Below are 12,029 nucleotides of genomic sequence, written 5' to 3'. Positions count from 1 at the left end.
GATCCCTGGGTGGTTCAGCAGTTTAGTGCCTGCCTTCGGCCCAGGGTATGTTCCTGGAGACCCAGGATCGAGTCCCATGTCAGGCTCCCTGCATGGAGCCTGCTTCTCCCTCTGCCTGTGTCTCTGCCTCTCTCTCTCTCTTTCTCTGTGTCTCTCATGAATAAATAAATAAAATCTTTTTAAATAAATAAAATAAAATAGAAAGAGTAGCCTTTGTTGTTTGCAACTGAGAATCTGATCAATACAAAGAATCAGATAGCAAATGGAGTTTTGATTTAAGTCTACTTCTTGTGAACTCATAGTGCACTGGACCCATCCTATGGTTATTTCCTAGTGCCTGAAGTGGAATAGATACAGCCAGTAAATGGCTCCCTGATCCATAGAGTAAGCATTATTGTGATAAGAAGAGCCAATAACAGTACACCTCTAGGAGAGTGACAGAGATTAAGTACCACAGAAAAGATTTGATAAATTCAGGTTGTTGGCTCTGATCACTTCCCAATTAACTTGCTGTTTTCCCTGTGTGAAATACAGACAGATATTAGGAAATGATCATTTTACAATTTATCACACGGGTATTCCAATAGCAATCATTGATCCAGATTTGGTCTACTTACTAAACTAGACCATCTTAGTCCCTGGTCTCTGACATGGAAAACTCTTTTTTTCTTTGTCCCAACAAGCAAAGGATAACAGAATATCTTTGCTTTCATCTACAGTGAAAGCAGTACATCATTCCCAGGGTATGCAGAGAATCAGATTTGGGGTATAGGCAACCAGGAATATTGCCCACATCACTCTAAAGGATTGTGCCAGGAAGATGCCTCTGCCATTGCTACTGCGCAGGTCAAACTTCAGGTCAAACTGTTGATGTTGGGCACTGCATATCCCTGCAGAGCTACCATTACTGTAGCCTCAATAAACTGTGTGTCTCTGCCCTAGCTCTGTTCCTGCCATACTAGATTCCACCCACTGCTTCCTTCACATTCAAATCAGTCTTGTGTGGGAGCACCTGATTGGCAGAGCTGTGTCACGTGCTCCTGCCCCTGCTGCAAGGGAGGTTGGGAAAGCAAGTTTCTAGCTTCTCCCTTGGGGAGCCTCTGACTCAAGATGGATAGTTCTCCAAGTAGAAGAAGAGAGAAGCTATAAAGTGGTAGGAGAGGAAGACAGCTAGTAGCAGGAAGAGAATCAGATAACACAGTAGTCAGCTGTGCAGTAAGGGGTGGAGCACTAAGGAAAGAAGCAAAAACTCTCACCACTCCACCAATCTGGTAGAGCCATTCAACTTCCATCTCCATAAATCCCAGGATCTCAAGTTTTCCTGAGCTTCTGTGCTACTTACTGCCCTAAGTTTATGCTTATGTAACGTCCCCCCCCCCAATAATTTGGCCAATCCATAGCAAATTGTGTTTTCCAAAGATCAATATATACCATTCCATATGCCAGTCTTCCTTTTTTTTCCCACATACCAATCTTCAATGTGACATTGACACTCCTCCATCTTGAGATGAGGTCTGTACTTGTTTTCTATTTCTGCTTAATAAATTACTGCAAATGTAGAAGCTTAAGGTAGCACCCATATATTAGTTCACAGCTCTGCAGGTGTGACTGGGTTCTCTATGAAGTGTTCTCTGTTTCACAAGGCTGAAATTAAGGTGTCTACCAGTCTGAGTTCTTATCTGGAGACTCTGGTGAGAAATCTGCTTCCAAACTCTTTCTTATTCGTGGAAAAATTCAGTTCTTTGCAACTGGAGGGCTGAAATTCTCTTTTTCTTGGTGGCTCTCAGCTGCTAGAGGCCACCCACATTTCTTGCCACATGCACCTTTCATCTTCAAGCCGGAAGTGGCATATCAAAATCTTGTGCTTCAAATCTCAGACTTCCTTTTCTTTTTTTTTAAAGATTTTATTTATTTATTCATGAGAGACACAGAGAAAGAGGTAGAGACACAGGCAGAGGGAGAAGCAGGCTCCATGCAGGGAGCTCGATGTGGGACTCTATCCCGGGACTCTGGAATCACACCCTGAGCCAAAGACAGATGCTCAACCACTAAGCCACTCAGGTGTCTCTCAGACTTCCTCTTCTATAACCAGCCAGAGAAAACTCTTTCCTTTTAAAGAGCTTATGTGATTGAGATGTCATCATTGTTCTTTTAAGCCTCTAAGCTTTGGGAAGTTTTGATATGCAGCTGTAAAACCCGGAACATAGGCTGAGGGGCCATCTGTCCCTAGTCAGGACAAGGAAGGAGCTTTGTATCAGGCCCAATCAGAATCCTTGGAGAACATTGTTGGCTGCTGTCTTATGGAATATTCATTACTATGGCTTAGAGCATTTTATTTGTGCTATATTTTTTACCATCTATGAAATTTTCCAAAGCAAAACCACATTGTTTTTTTGTCTTGTTTTCCTCTGTAACTAGCACATGACCTGCTAGTAGACTGTGGCAGATTGTTGGCACAAACTGGCCTCAGTTATGGCCCTCTCTATATCCACGTCCTTGCCATGTGACTTTGTAGCTCCTCCCATCAAGGAGAATCTATTTCCTCTGCTCCTGAATCTGACCAAGGTTGGGATTTGCTTTGGACAGCAAGATGCAGCCAAAGTGACTACTCTGAGCCTAAGCCTCAAGAGACTTTGCATACTTCTACTCATTATCTTGGGACACTTGCTTGAGCTAGCCAGCTGGAGGATGAGAGTCATGTATCTCATTCACACCCAGCACCTTCAAACAGCATGTAGCCAAGCCCCAGAGGCAGAGCCACTAGCCAATTTGCAGCTGACCATAGATGCATGCAGGAATATAGAACTGCCCAGACTAAACTGCCAAATGCAAAATCACGAGCTAAATAAATAGTTGTCATTTTAAGCCACTAAATTGTGGGTTGCTTTGTTAAAAGCAAAAGTCAACTGATAGAAAACCTAACCAACACACAGAGTACATTCATTTGATTCTCCCTTCACCTCCTTTCTGTCCCTTCTTAATCCCAAAGAACAAACGGGTCAAAGTCCAAGTTTGATTTGCAGTAGGAAAGCTTTATTAGAAACTTGAGATCGGGCAGGGAATGGGGTCAACCCCAGACCAAACAGTTGAAGAGAGATCTCCCCAACCCTCCCAAGGGAGGGAGCCCATGGGCGGCCAGAGGTACACATGCCCACTCAACCCAGTTCCACATGAGCTCTGGGCCTTGTTGCCAGCTATTTCTGATGCCAGAAGACAATGAGCAGGCTTCATCTGGGGGCTGCCTGTCTGGAGAATACTTGGCTAGGGCAGGGCCAGGAGAGTTTACAGGAGCTCTAGTATCGAATGTGGTAGCCTGTGGAGAGACAGAAGAGAGGTAAGAGTGTGAAGAGAGAACCTAGAACAAGAGACAGGGAGACTGGGACTTAAAGAAAGGTAGACAAACTGGGAGCAAAAAGATTGGAGCTCAAATAGTTGGAAGGACCTTGGGATCCCAGTGGCCTCCATCTCATTCCTAAAGCTGTCCTGCAGCCCTAACAGATACTCTCCCATTTCTGAAGATGAAGGCTCATGAGCCTGGTCCCTCCTCCATTCAACAGATTTATTAGTAAATTTCTTAGATATTGAGGCAAGGATGGCCCCAGCCCATACATGCACATCCATGGCCCTGCAGTGCCACTTGACACACAAAAATCACACCACCCACCCAAAGAAGGACAGCTCCCGTGCACTTGAAGGCTTCTTGGACCTAAACATTCCCAGTTGTGTTATCCAGGCTTTTACTACAATTTCACATTAAATTCTTGTTTTATAAATTTCAGCATACACAAGGGGAAACTTTCTCTGAGCTGGAGACCACTTCACTGTGTGACTCTCCTACATTGAGATTATTGTGTTCAGTATATGCCCTTTTAGACGGTTGCACCATATAACTGACTTGTATGAGCTAACCACTGACGACAACACCTGAACCTCATTTCTACTTGAACTGTTGCTGATCCAGATCTCCCCATCCTCGTGATGATTAAAAGTGCTGGCTGTGAAGACCCACAAAGCTGAGTCCCTTGTTTATTTTTTGTATTATCTTGAATAAGCTACATGTCTTCTCTGAAACTCATTTTCCTTATCTCCAAAATGGGTATAATAACAATACCCACCTCATAGGATGTGGTGGGAAGTATGTAAGATAATGCACAACTCCCAACCCATCTCCTATGCCATTGAGACTCAAGCCATGTGTAGATTTTGTTCTATCCTCACCCAAAGCTCAATAAAAATGAATGATAATTCAGAAACAAGGGCAAGTCAGACACCTCACTAGTGACCTCCCTAAAATCTAGTACTCTTCAGAATATGCATTCCCCAGGAAAGCTCAAAGATACTCAAAAAGGGGTGGTACCTTGACAGCTTAACATCTGTGCCTCCCTGACCCCACAAGCTAGAATTGTCCCTTACCTTGTGTATCATCACATTCACCAGATTTGGAGGAAGAGGACTGGACCTGAGATGATCTTCCACTTCCACCTTTTGATCCACTTCCTCCTCCGTAGCTGCCACCACTTCCTCCTCCAGATTGACTTCCTCCTCCGTAGCTGCCACCATTTCCTCCTCCAGATCCACTTCCTCCTCCATAGCTGCCACCACTTCCTCCTCCAGATCCACTTCCTCCTCCATAACTGCCACCACTTCTTCCTCCAGATCCACTTCCTTCTTCACAGCCACCACCTCTTCCTCCTCCAGAACCACTTCCTCCTCCATAGCTGCCACCACTTCCTCCCCTGCCTCCACTTCCTCCTCCAGAACTACTTCCTCCACCATAGCTGCCACCACTTCCTCCTCCAGAACTACTTCCTCCACCATAGCTGCCTCCACTTCCTCCCTTGCCTCCACTCCCTCCTCCAGAACTACTTCCTCCACCATAGCTGCCACCACTTCCTCCTCCAGATTGACTTCCTCCACCATAGCTGCCACCACTTCCTCCTCCAGATCCACTTCCTCCTCCATAGCTGCCACCACTTCTTCCTCCAGATCCACTTCCTCCTCCATAACTGCCACCACTTCTTCCTCCAGATCCACTTCCTTCTTCACAGCCACCACCTCTTCCTCCTCCAGAACCACTTCCTCCTCCATAGCTGCCACCACTTCCTCCCCTGCCTCCACTTCCTCCTCCAGAACTACTTCCTCCACCATAGCTGCCACCACTTCCTCCTCCAGAACTACTTCCTCCACCATAGCTGCCTCCACTTCCTCCCTTGCCTCCACTCCCTCCTCCAGAACTACTTCCTCCACCATAGCTGCCTCCACTTCCTCCTCCAGAACTACTTCCTCCACCATAGCTGCCTCCACTTCCTCCCTTGCCTCCACTCCCTCCTCCAGAACTACTTCCTCCACCATAGCTGCCTCCACTTCCTCCTCCAGAACTACTTCCTCCACCGTAGCTGCCACCACTTCCTCCTCCATGGCTGCCTCCACTCCCTCCTCCAAAACTACTTCCTCCTCCATGGCTGCCTCCACTCCCTCCTCCAGAACTACTTCCTCCACCATAGCTGCCACTACTTCCTCCTCCATGACTGCCTCTACTTCCTCCTCCAGAACTACTTCCTCCACCATAGCTGCCACCACTTCCTCCCCTGGATCCTCTTCCATGACTGCCTCTACTTCCACCTTGCTGTATACTTCTGCCACTTCCAAAATGACTTTGTCCAGATTCATGAGATTCACTGAGAAGGAAAGATAACACAGAGAGAAAAATGAATGACCCTACATACATATTCAAGGGTGGATCTGGACAGACTCAAGACCCAAATGTGAGTCTCCCTAAGTTTTCCTTCTGCAAGGCAGAGAACAGGCTGGGCTGGCACCACAGTTTAAGAGGAGAGCCTCCCTCTCCCTGGAGTAAGGACTAGTCCCTTCTCTCTTTGTTACCAACTTCCTTTTCCAAAGCCTTTGAGGTTCTCCTAGGATGAAGAAGTCCCCAACCCATCAGAACCCTTGTGTACAGGAACTTCTCCAGACACCAGGGAAAATGTGGTGCCAGGGACTTAGAAATTACAGGGATTCCACAGAGTCCTGGGGAACCTACAAGTCCTCCTGGCCACCCTCAAGGAGACTGCGGTAGGTCTTAATTTCCTGCTCCAGCCATGTCTTGATGTTGAGCAGAAGGCTGTATTCCTGATTCTGGCACTCAATTTCTCCCCGGATCTCAGTGATCTGGCCCTCCAGGCTCCTGATCTGCTCCTGCAACTGCTGCAGCTGGCCACAGTAGTGGTTCTTGGTGTCCTCCAAGGACTTCTCCAGGGCCGATTTCTAGGAGGCAGGAAGAGGCTATAAGAGGGATGCGACATCATAGCTCTTCCTTTCCCACTCCTAGGGATCATACCATGCCTTCAGTGCCCCATCCTGGAAGAGGTTCTAAGAGCAGAACTAAAAAAAAAAAAAAAAAAAAAAAGAGCAGAACTACCAACCTTGCTGAGCTGAGACTGCAGCTCAATCTCCATCTCCTGGATGCTGTGCCGGAGCTGGGTCACCTCCTTGTGGTTGGACTCCATCTCCTGGCCACTACTCATCACTTCCTGCTCCATTTGGCTCATCTGAAAACCCAGGAACTCAGTGAGAATCAGGCTGGACCAGAGGCTGCAATGGGAAAAGTTCTGCCCCACTCACCAGGACCTTTGCCTCTGTAGCCAAGAGTGAGACAAAACTAAGGACAAATCATCCTGAGTTCTGGGTCTGCTAGCCAGCTAAGGTGATCCAATTCTCTCAACTTAGCATTCCCTCTTAGCAAGGCTTCAAGACTCTTCACACTTGTCCCCAAACCACCTTTCTAACCTTATTTCAAATTGACCCTCAAACACACACACACACACACACACACACACACACCACAGATCATGCTCTCATAGGCCAGGGGCTATGGTCTGTGCTAGGCATTGGAGGCCCAAGGAGGTTCCGTGTGGCATGAGAGGCACACCATGTACCTCTACTAGATTCTGATGGCACATAGCCTTACATGAGTTGTTCATGCTCGGCCTTTGTTCACATATGTATTCACAAATGTAATAGATAATTGAAAGTAAATGTTCAGTATGTAACAAACTGTTCACATATGTAATAACCCTCTTGAGGACAGCAGTCTCATTTTGGCTCATCTCTGGGACATCAGGACTTCACATAAAACCTGGCACTGACAAGCTACTTAATAATTGTGTTTGTGGTTAATAAATGAAGATGGATAGATAACAGCTGGACTAAGAGATGGAGGAATGGGGGAATAGAGAGATGGGGTAGAGGAATGGAGAGATCCATGGAAGAGAAAGAGAATGTTGAATGGGCAGCCCATTCTCACCTGAGTCTCATATTGCTCCTCAATGTCCCTACGATTCTTAGCACTGATTCGCTCATACTCCTCACGCATGTCATTGAGGATCTTGGTGAGATCTCTGCCAGGAGCAGCATTCATCTCCACATTGACAACTCCAGAGTTCTGTCCAGTCAGCTGGCTCATCTCCTGCCAGGAACCAAGGAGATATGAGGTCAAAGGGTGGGATCCTCTCCACCAGGTCTTAGCCGTCCCCCTCTGCTTCCTCAGAGATACAAAAAGGAGGCACAGTTGTGAAGGCAAAGCCCAACTACCACCATAGGCACTCCTAAGGAGGCACTGGGAGTGTCCTCAAAAGTCAGGAAAAGGGTGTCACCCAGGCAGTGCCCATAGCTATCCCTTCACTGTCTCTGCAACTTCTGTTCCTCCTTTTTCTCAATAAGCCATAAGAAGCCAGGACCATACATCCTCATGATTCTTCTTGAGGGCAATCATTTCCTCCTGCAGAGACTCATACTGCATCTCCAGGTCAGACTTTCGCATGGTCAGGTCATCCAGCACCTTCCGCAAGCCATTGATGTCAGCTTCCACTTCTAGTCGCAAGTTGTTCTCTATATCACACCTGCAGAACATCCACAGGTAGGGAATGAGCAAGAGGACACCAGTCCCAAAGGGACTTTCAGAGCACTAGGGGGTGGAGGAAGATTGATGACAGCATAGGGAGTGGGAGCAGGGCTCACTTCATCCTGATGTCATCCAATGTCATTCGAGTGTTGTCAAGATCCAGGAGGGTCTTATTGTTGTCCGCTGTGATGTTCACAATCTAAGAAAAAGAGGAGATGGCATGGAACTCATGCTCCTTTTCTATGACTCATTGCTAGGAGGGCAAGAAGCCAGGCAAAGCCATAAGAGATGAGAACTCCATCCAGGAAGATGCTTAAGAGGTAGAAGGAGCTTCCAAAAGCTGGTACACAGCACAGACCTCTCACAGGCTTCAGCAAGGATGTTCAGTGTTCATTCAACAAATATTTGAAGATTTACTACAACAAACACTGTGAGGTCTAGACATCAATGAGATATTGCTCCTCAGGGAACCCACAGTCAACTACCACATCCAAAGTATCATAGAAGAGCTCAAGGAAAGGAGAGATGACATATGGCTATGGCACTGTAAGAAAGACTTCAGGGAGGAGGTAACAATAGAATTGATCCCTGAAGGATAGCTAGGATTGCACATGGATAAAGTAGATGGGAGAGGTGTGGGATAGAAGAAACAGGATATCTAGAGGCTGTTTAGCAGAAGTTGTAAATGCAAGGGAGATAGGCGGGAACAGCAAACTATAGCTAGACTGTGAGCTCCTCAAGACAGAGACCAAGTCTGGTACATCACTATGTCTGCCACGGGCAACATGGAAGGCAGTTATTCATTAAGTTGAGTGAATGAATGAATAAATGGATAGATGGACATGTAGATGGATAGATGAGTTGATATATGGATGGATGGTGGGAGGATTGGTATATGGAGGCAGCGTGTGGGGAGATGGAAGAGTGGATAGATTACTTCCATCCCCAGAGTTCTAGATCCTGTTATCACTTAAACAACTAGCATGTGTACCTAGGTCCAACAAAACTGGAAAAATCAAGACAGGCCTCTATAGGAGCCCAGGAGAGGTAGGAAGGAATAGATACAGCTTCTAGTTTTTCTGCTCTAAATTCTTAGGGAGTGAGAGGAGAAACAGGAACAGATTTTCTCCTCCCTTGAGCCATATGATCTACCAATTTGGGGCAGCAGCTCTCTTACCTCTTTTTTGCATGATTACAGAAGTTTTAAACCAACAGAGACCTAAGAGCTGGTCTGCCCATCCTCTGTATTAAATGCATAGAACAGGTCCAGAGAGGGCAGCAGGTTTCCCAAGGTCACATAGTGAATTGATGACAGACCCAGGACCACATCCCTGGCTTATAAAGGGGAGTGCCCCCATCTCTATTCCCTCCCCACTACCCCACTACCTCTTGGCCAGTCTCCAAAAGGAGACCCCCACATCCAGTCCCAGGCTCACCCATGTTAATCTAAGCCTCTTCACTGCTCTGCTCAGACTCTGAAAGTTGGGAACATGATGATTAAAGCCTAGAGCACAGGATCCCTGGGTGGCGCAGCGGTTTGGCGCCTGCCTTTGGCCCAGGGCGCGATCCTGGAGACCCGGGATCGAATCCCACATCGGGCTCCCGGTGCATGGAGCCTGCTTCTCCCTCTGCCTATGTCTCTGCGCCTCTCTCTCTCTCTCTCTCTCTCTGTTACTATCATAAAAAAAAAAAAAAAAAAAAAAAAAGCCTAGAGCACAGGCCAAAATCCCAGCCCTGATGCCATCAAGAACCAAACAAACTCTGTTTCTGATGAAAGTATAATGTTTCTGGGATCCCTGGGTGGCCCAGCGGTTTGGCGCCTGCCCGGGATCAAATCCCATGTCGGGCTCCCAGTGCATGGAGCCTGCTTCTCCCTCTGCCCATGTCTCTGCCTCTCTCTCTCACTGTGTGCCTATCATAAATAAAAATAAAAATTAAAAATTAAAAAAAAAGAAAGTATAATGTTTCTTTACAAAATGGATTCCTTGACAATGAGCTAAGCTTAGAGTCTAGCATCTGACTTTTTTGGAAGATAAACCATGTGAGTGTATGTGTATGTGTGTGTGTGTGAGTGTGAGGCAGAGAGACCAGGAGAAAGGGGTCAGAGTTTCCCCGCCTACCTGGTTCTTGAGGTCTTCAATAGTGTCATAGTAGGGGGAGTAATCCCTATGGAAGGCCCTAGGCCCCTGCTTGTCATACCACTCCCGGATCTTACTCTCCAGTTCCTTGTTAGCATCCTCCAGTGCCTGCACCTTATCCAAGTAGGAGGCCAGCCGGGAATTGAGGTCCTGCATGGTGGCCTTCTCATCAGCACCCAGAATACCACCAGCACCACTATCAAAGCCACTGCCAAATCCCCCAGGCCCCCCAAAGCCTCCTCCAGAACCACCACTAAAACCCCCAAAGCCTCCTCCAAATCCATCCCCAAAGCCTCCTCCAGAACCACCACTGAAGCCCCTAGAATGTCCCCCAAAGCTACCAGCACTAAAACCGCCCCCAGATCCTCCACCGTAGCTAGAGCCAAAACTGCCACCACCTCCCCTCCCACAGGCCCCAGAGCTGCCCCCTCTGAAGCTACTAGAAGAGCTGAATCGGCCCCCTCCTCCACCAGCCCCTGAAAAGCTGCTGCGGCTGCAGGAGAACATCTTGCTGCCCCCACCACCCCCAGAGCTGTCACGGCTGCAGTGAGAGGACAAGAACTGTCTGCGATTCATGGCTGGCTCTGCTGCAGCTTGTGGGACAGGAAGTAGTCGTCCGAGTGCTACTGGCTCCCGAGTGCAGGGTACAGAGCTGTCCCCAAGGCTTCCTACTTATACCCCCAGTTGATGATGGCACGCCTGGGTGTGCCTCTGTCTGTACCAGACCCCTCCCTCACAGACCCAAAGGAGGTCTGGGATCAGAAGGCGGCAGGGCTGCCCCAGGCTCAGCGTCCTTTAGCGACTGCCAGGAGGCAGCCCAGCCTCTCTCCATTGTGTGGGGTAATTTGGTGATATTAGGCTGTCAGGGGCACCATAAATCACCTCTGCTGCCAAGGGGGTGACCTAGATCCTAGAGTTTGGTCTCCAGCTGGCCCAACAGCAGAGACTTAGCTGAGACTTAGCCCCTCTGGGATAGAAACTCCCAGGAGTAGAGTCATCTCTCCCATTGGTGATTATCATTGTCTGCGCCCCTTGCTGCTCCCACCTTGTGCCCACTGTGGGTGAACGAGGACTGGAGTACTAAGGAGTTATTTGAAGAATGGGGGAAGCGCCGCCTCTGCCCACAGAAAGCTACCAGTGAGGGTGGGAAGCCCAGCCCCTGCCCTCTCAGAGCCCCAGTCTGCTGGGGAGCCCTGTCCTGGCTCTCAGAGACTCTGGGTTGATGAAGGAGACAAGTGGCATGACACAAAGGCCACAATGGTGACAAAACAACATGCCTACCAGGGCTTGGAAACAGAAAGTAGGGTTCATGCGAAGGATGCAGAGAGGAATACTGAAGAAATAAAGTGGTGCTGATGTTGACTGACCTTTGGGCGGGAAGGCAAGGGCCTCAACTGTCCTGGTCCTTCAGCAGGAGCCCAGCAGGAACTCAGCCCAGGTATGGAATTGACCTTGGTTGATTGCCTAGCCTTTCCTGAGTCCCGGGAGGGATACAGAGATGTGTGGCTTTTCCAGTCCTCCTGGAATTTGCAAGCCCCCTGCTCCAGATGGAAAGACAGAAGCATGTTCTGGTGAACAAAGCCAGAAGACAGAGGTGAGGAGGCTGGCAGCGGGGCCGGGGCGGGGGTGGGTCCCTCTGGTGCCAGACTACCAGAGTCAACCCCTGCTCCCCACTCACGAGCTGTGTGATTTTGGCAAGTTATATACTCGGTGCTTCTACTCCCTTCTCTGTAAAAGGATGATGTTAAGGGTGTGCTGGTCTCCTAGGAAGAGACACACAAGAAGTGCTGGAGAAATGGTTTGACTGCCTCTGATCACTCAATCCCAGAAGCCCTCTGGACTCTGCCCTCACCTGGATTTGCCATCAGCTCATAGCTGCTCTTCCTGCTTTTCTCGATTCTGACTTCTCCTTCATGCAGCAGCCAAAGTGGTCTTTCCAAACCTGGGTGTGACCACATCACTCCAGTCACTTCCCTTCACATCCAACATAA

The 12,029-nt window shown here is 48.3% G+C and overlaps 1 protein-coding gene across 1 annotated transcript; it reads right to left on the bottom strand.

Moving 5' to 3' along the window:
• Positions 1–3,293: 3,293 nt before the first annotated feature.
• On the bottom strand, positions 3,294–10,614 carry KRT9 (keratin 9). The gene is made up of 9 exons (XM_072747213.1): positions 10,021–10,614; positions 8,017–8,099; positions 7,742–7,898; positions 7,304–7,465; positions 6,423–6,548; positions 6,041–6,264; positions 5,515–5,678; positions 4,414–5,367; positions 3,294–3,313 (listed from the first exon to the last, which is right to left on the bottom strand). Exons 1-9 carry the CDS (start codon positions 10,612–10,614, stop codon positions 3,294–3,296), a joined length of 2,484 nt encoding a protein of 827 aa, XP_072603314.1.
• Positions 10,615–12,029: the final 1,415 nt, after the last annotated feature.

Source organism: Vulpes vulpes, chromosome 2 (genome assembly GCF_048418805.1).
Source record: "Vulpes vulpes isolate BD-2025 chromosome 2, VulVul3, whole genome shotgun sequence".
NCBI classification, from domain to species: Eukaryota; Metazoa; Chordata; class Mammalia; order Carnivora; family Canidae; genus Vulpes; species Vulpes vulpes.
Note: the sequence above shows the minus strand (reverse complement) of the source record. Positions and strands in the feature narration are given on the sequence as shown.

Excerpts from the sequence above, each read along its gene's own strand:
- KRT9 (XM_072747213.1), bottom strand. The coding sequence starts at position 10,614 with ATGAATCGCAGACAGTTCTTGTCCTCTCACTGCAGCCGTGACAGCTCT. Across the intron at positions 6,265-6,422 it reads TGCAGTCTCAGCTCAGCAAG|AAATCGGCCCTGGAGAAGTC; the intron begins GTTGGTAGTTCT and ends CCTGCCTCCTAG. Across the intron at positions 3,314-4,413 it reads TGAATGTGATGATACACAAG|GCTACCACATTCGATACTAG; the intron begins GTAAGGGACAAT and ends GTCTCTCCACAG.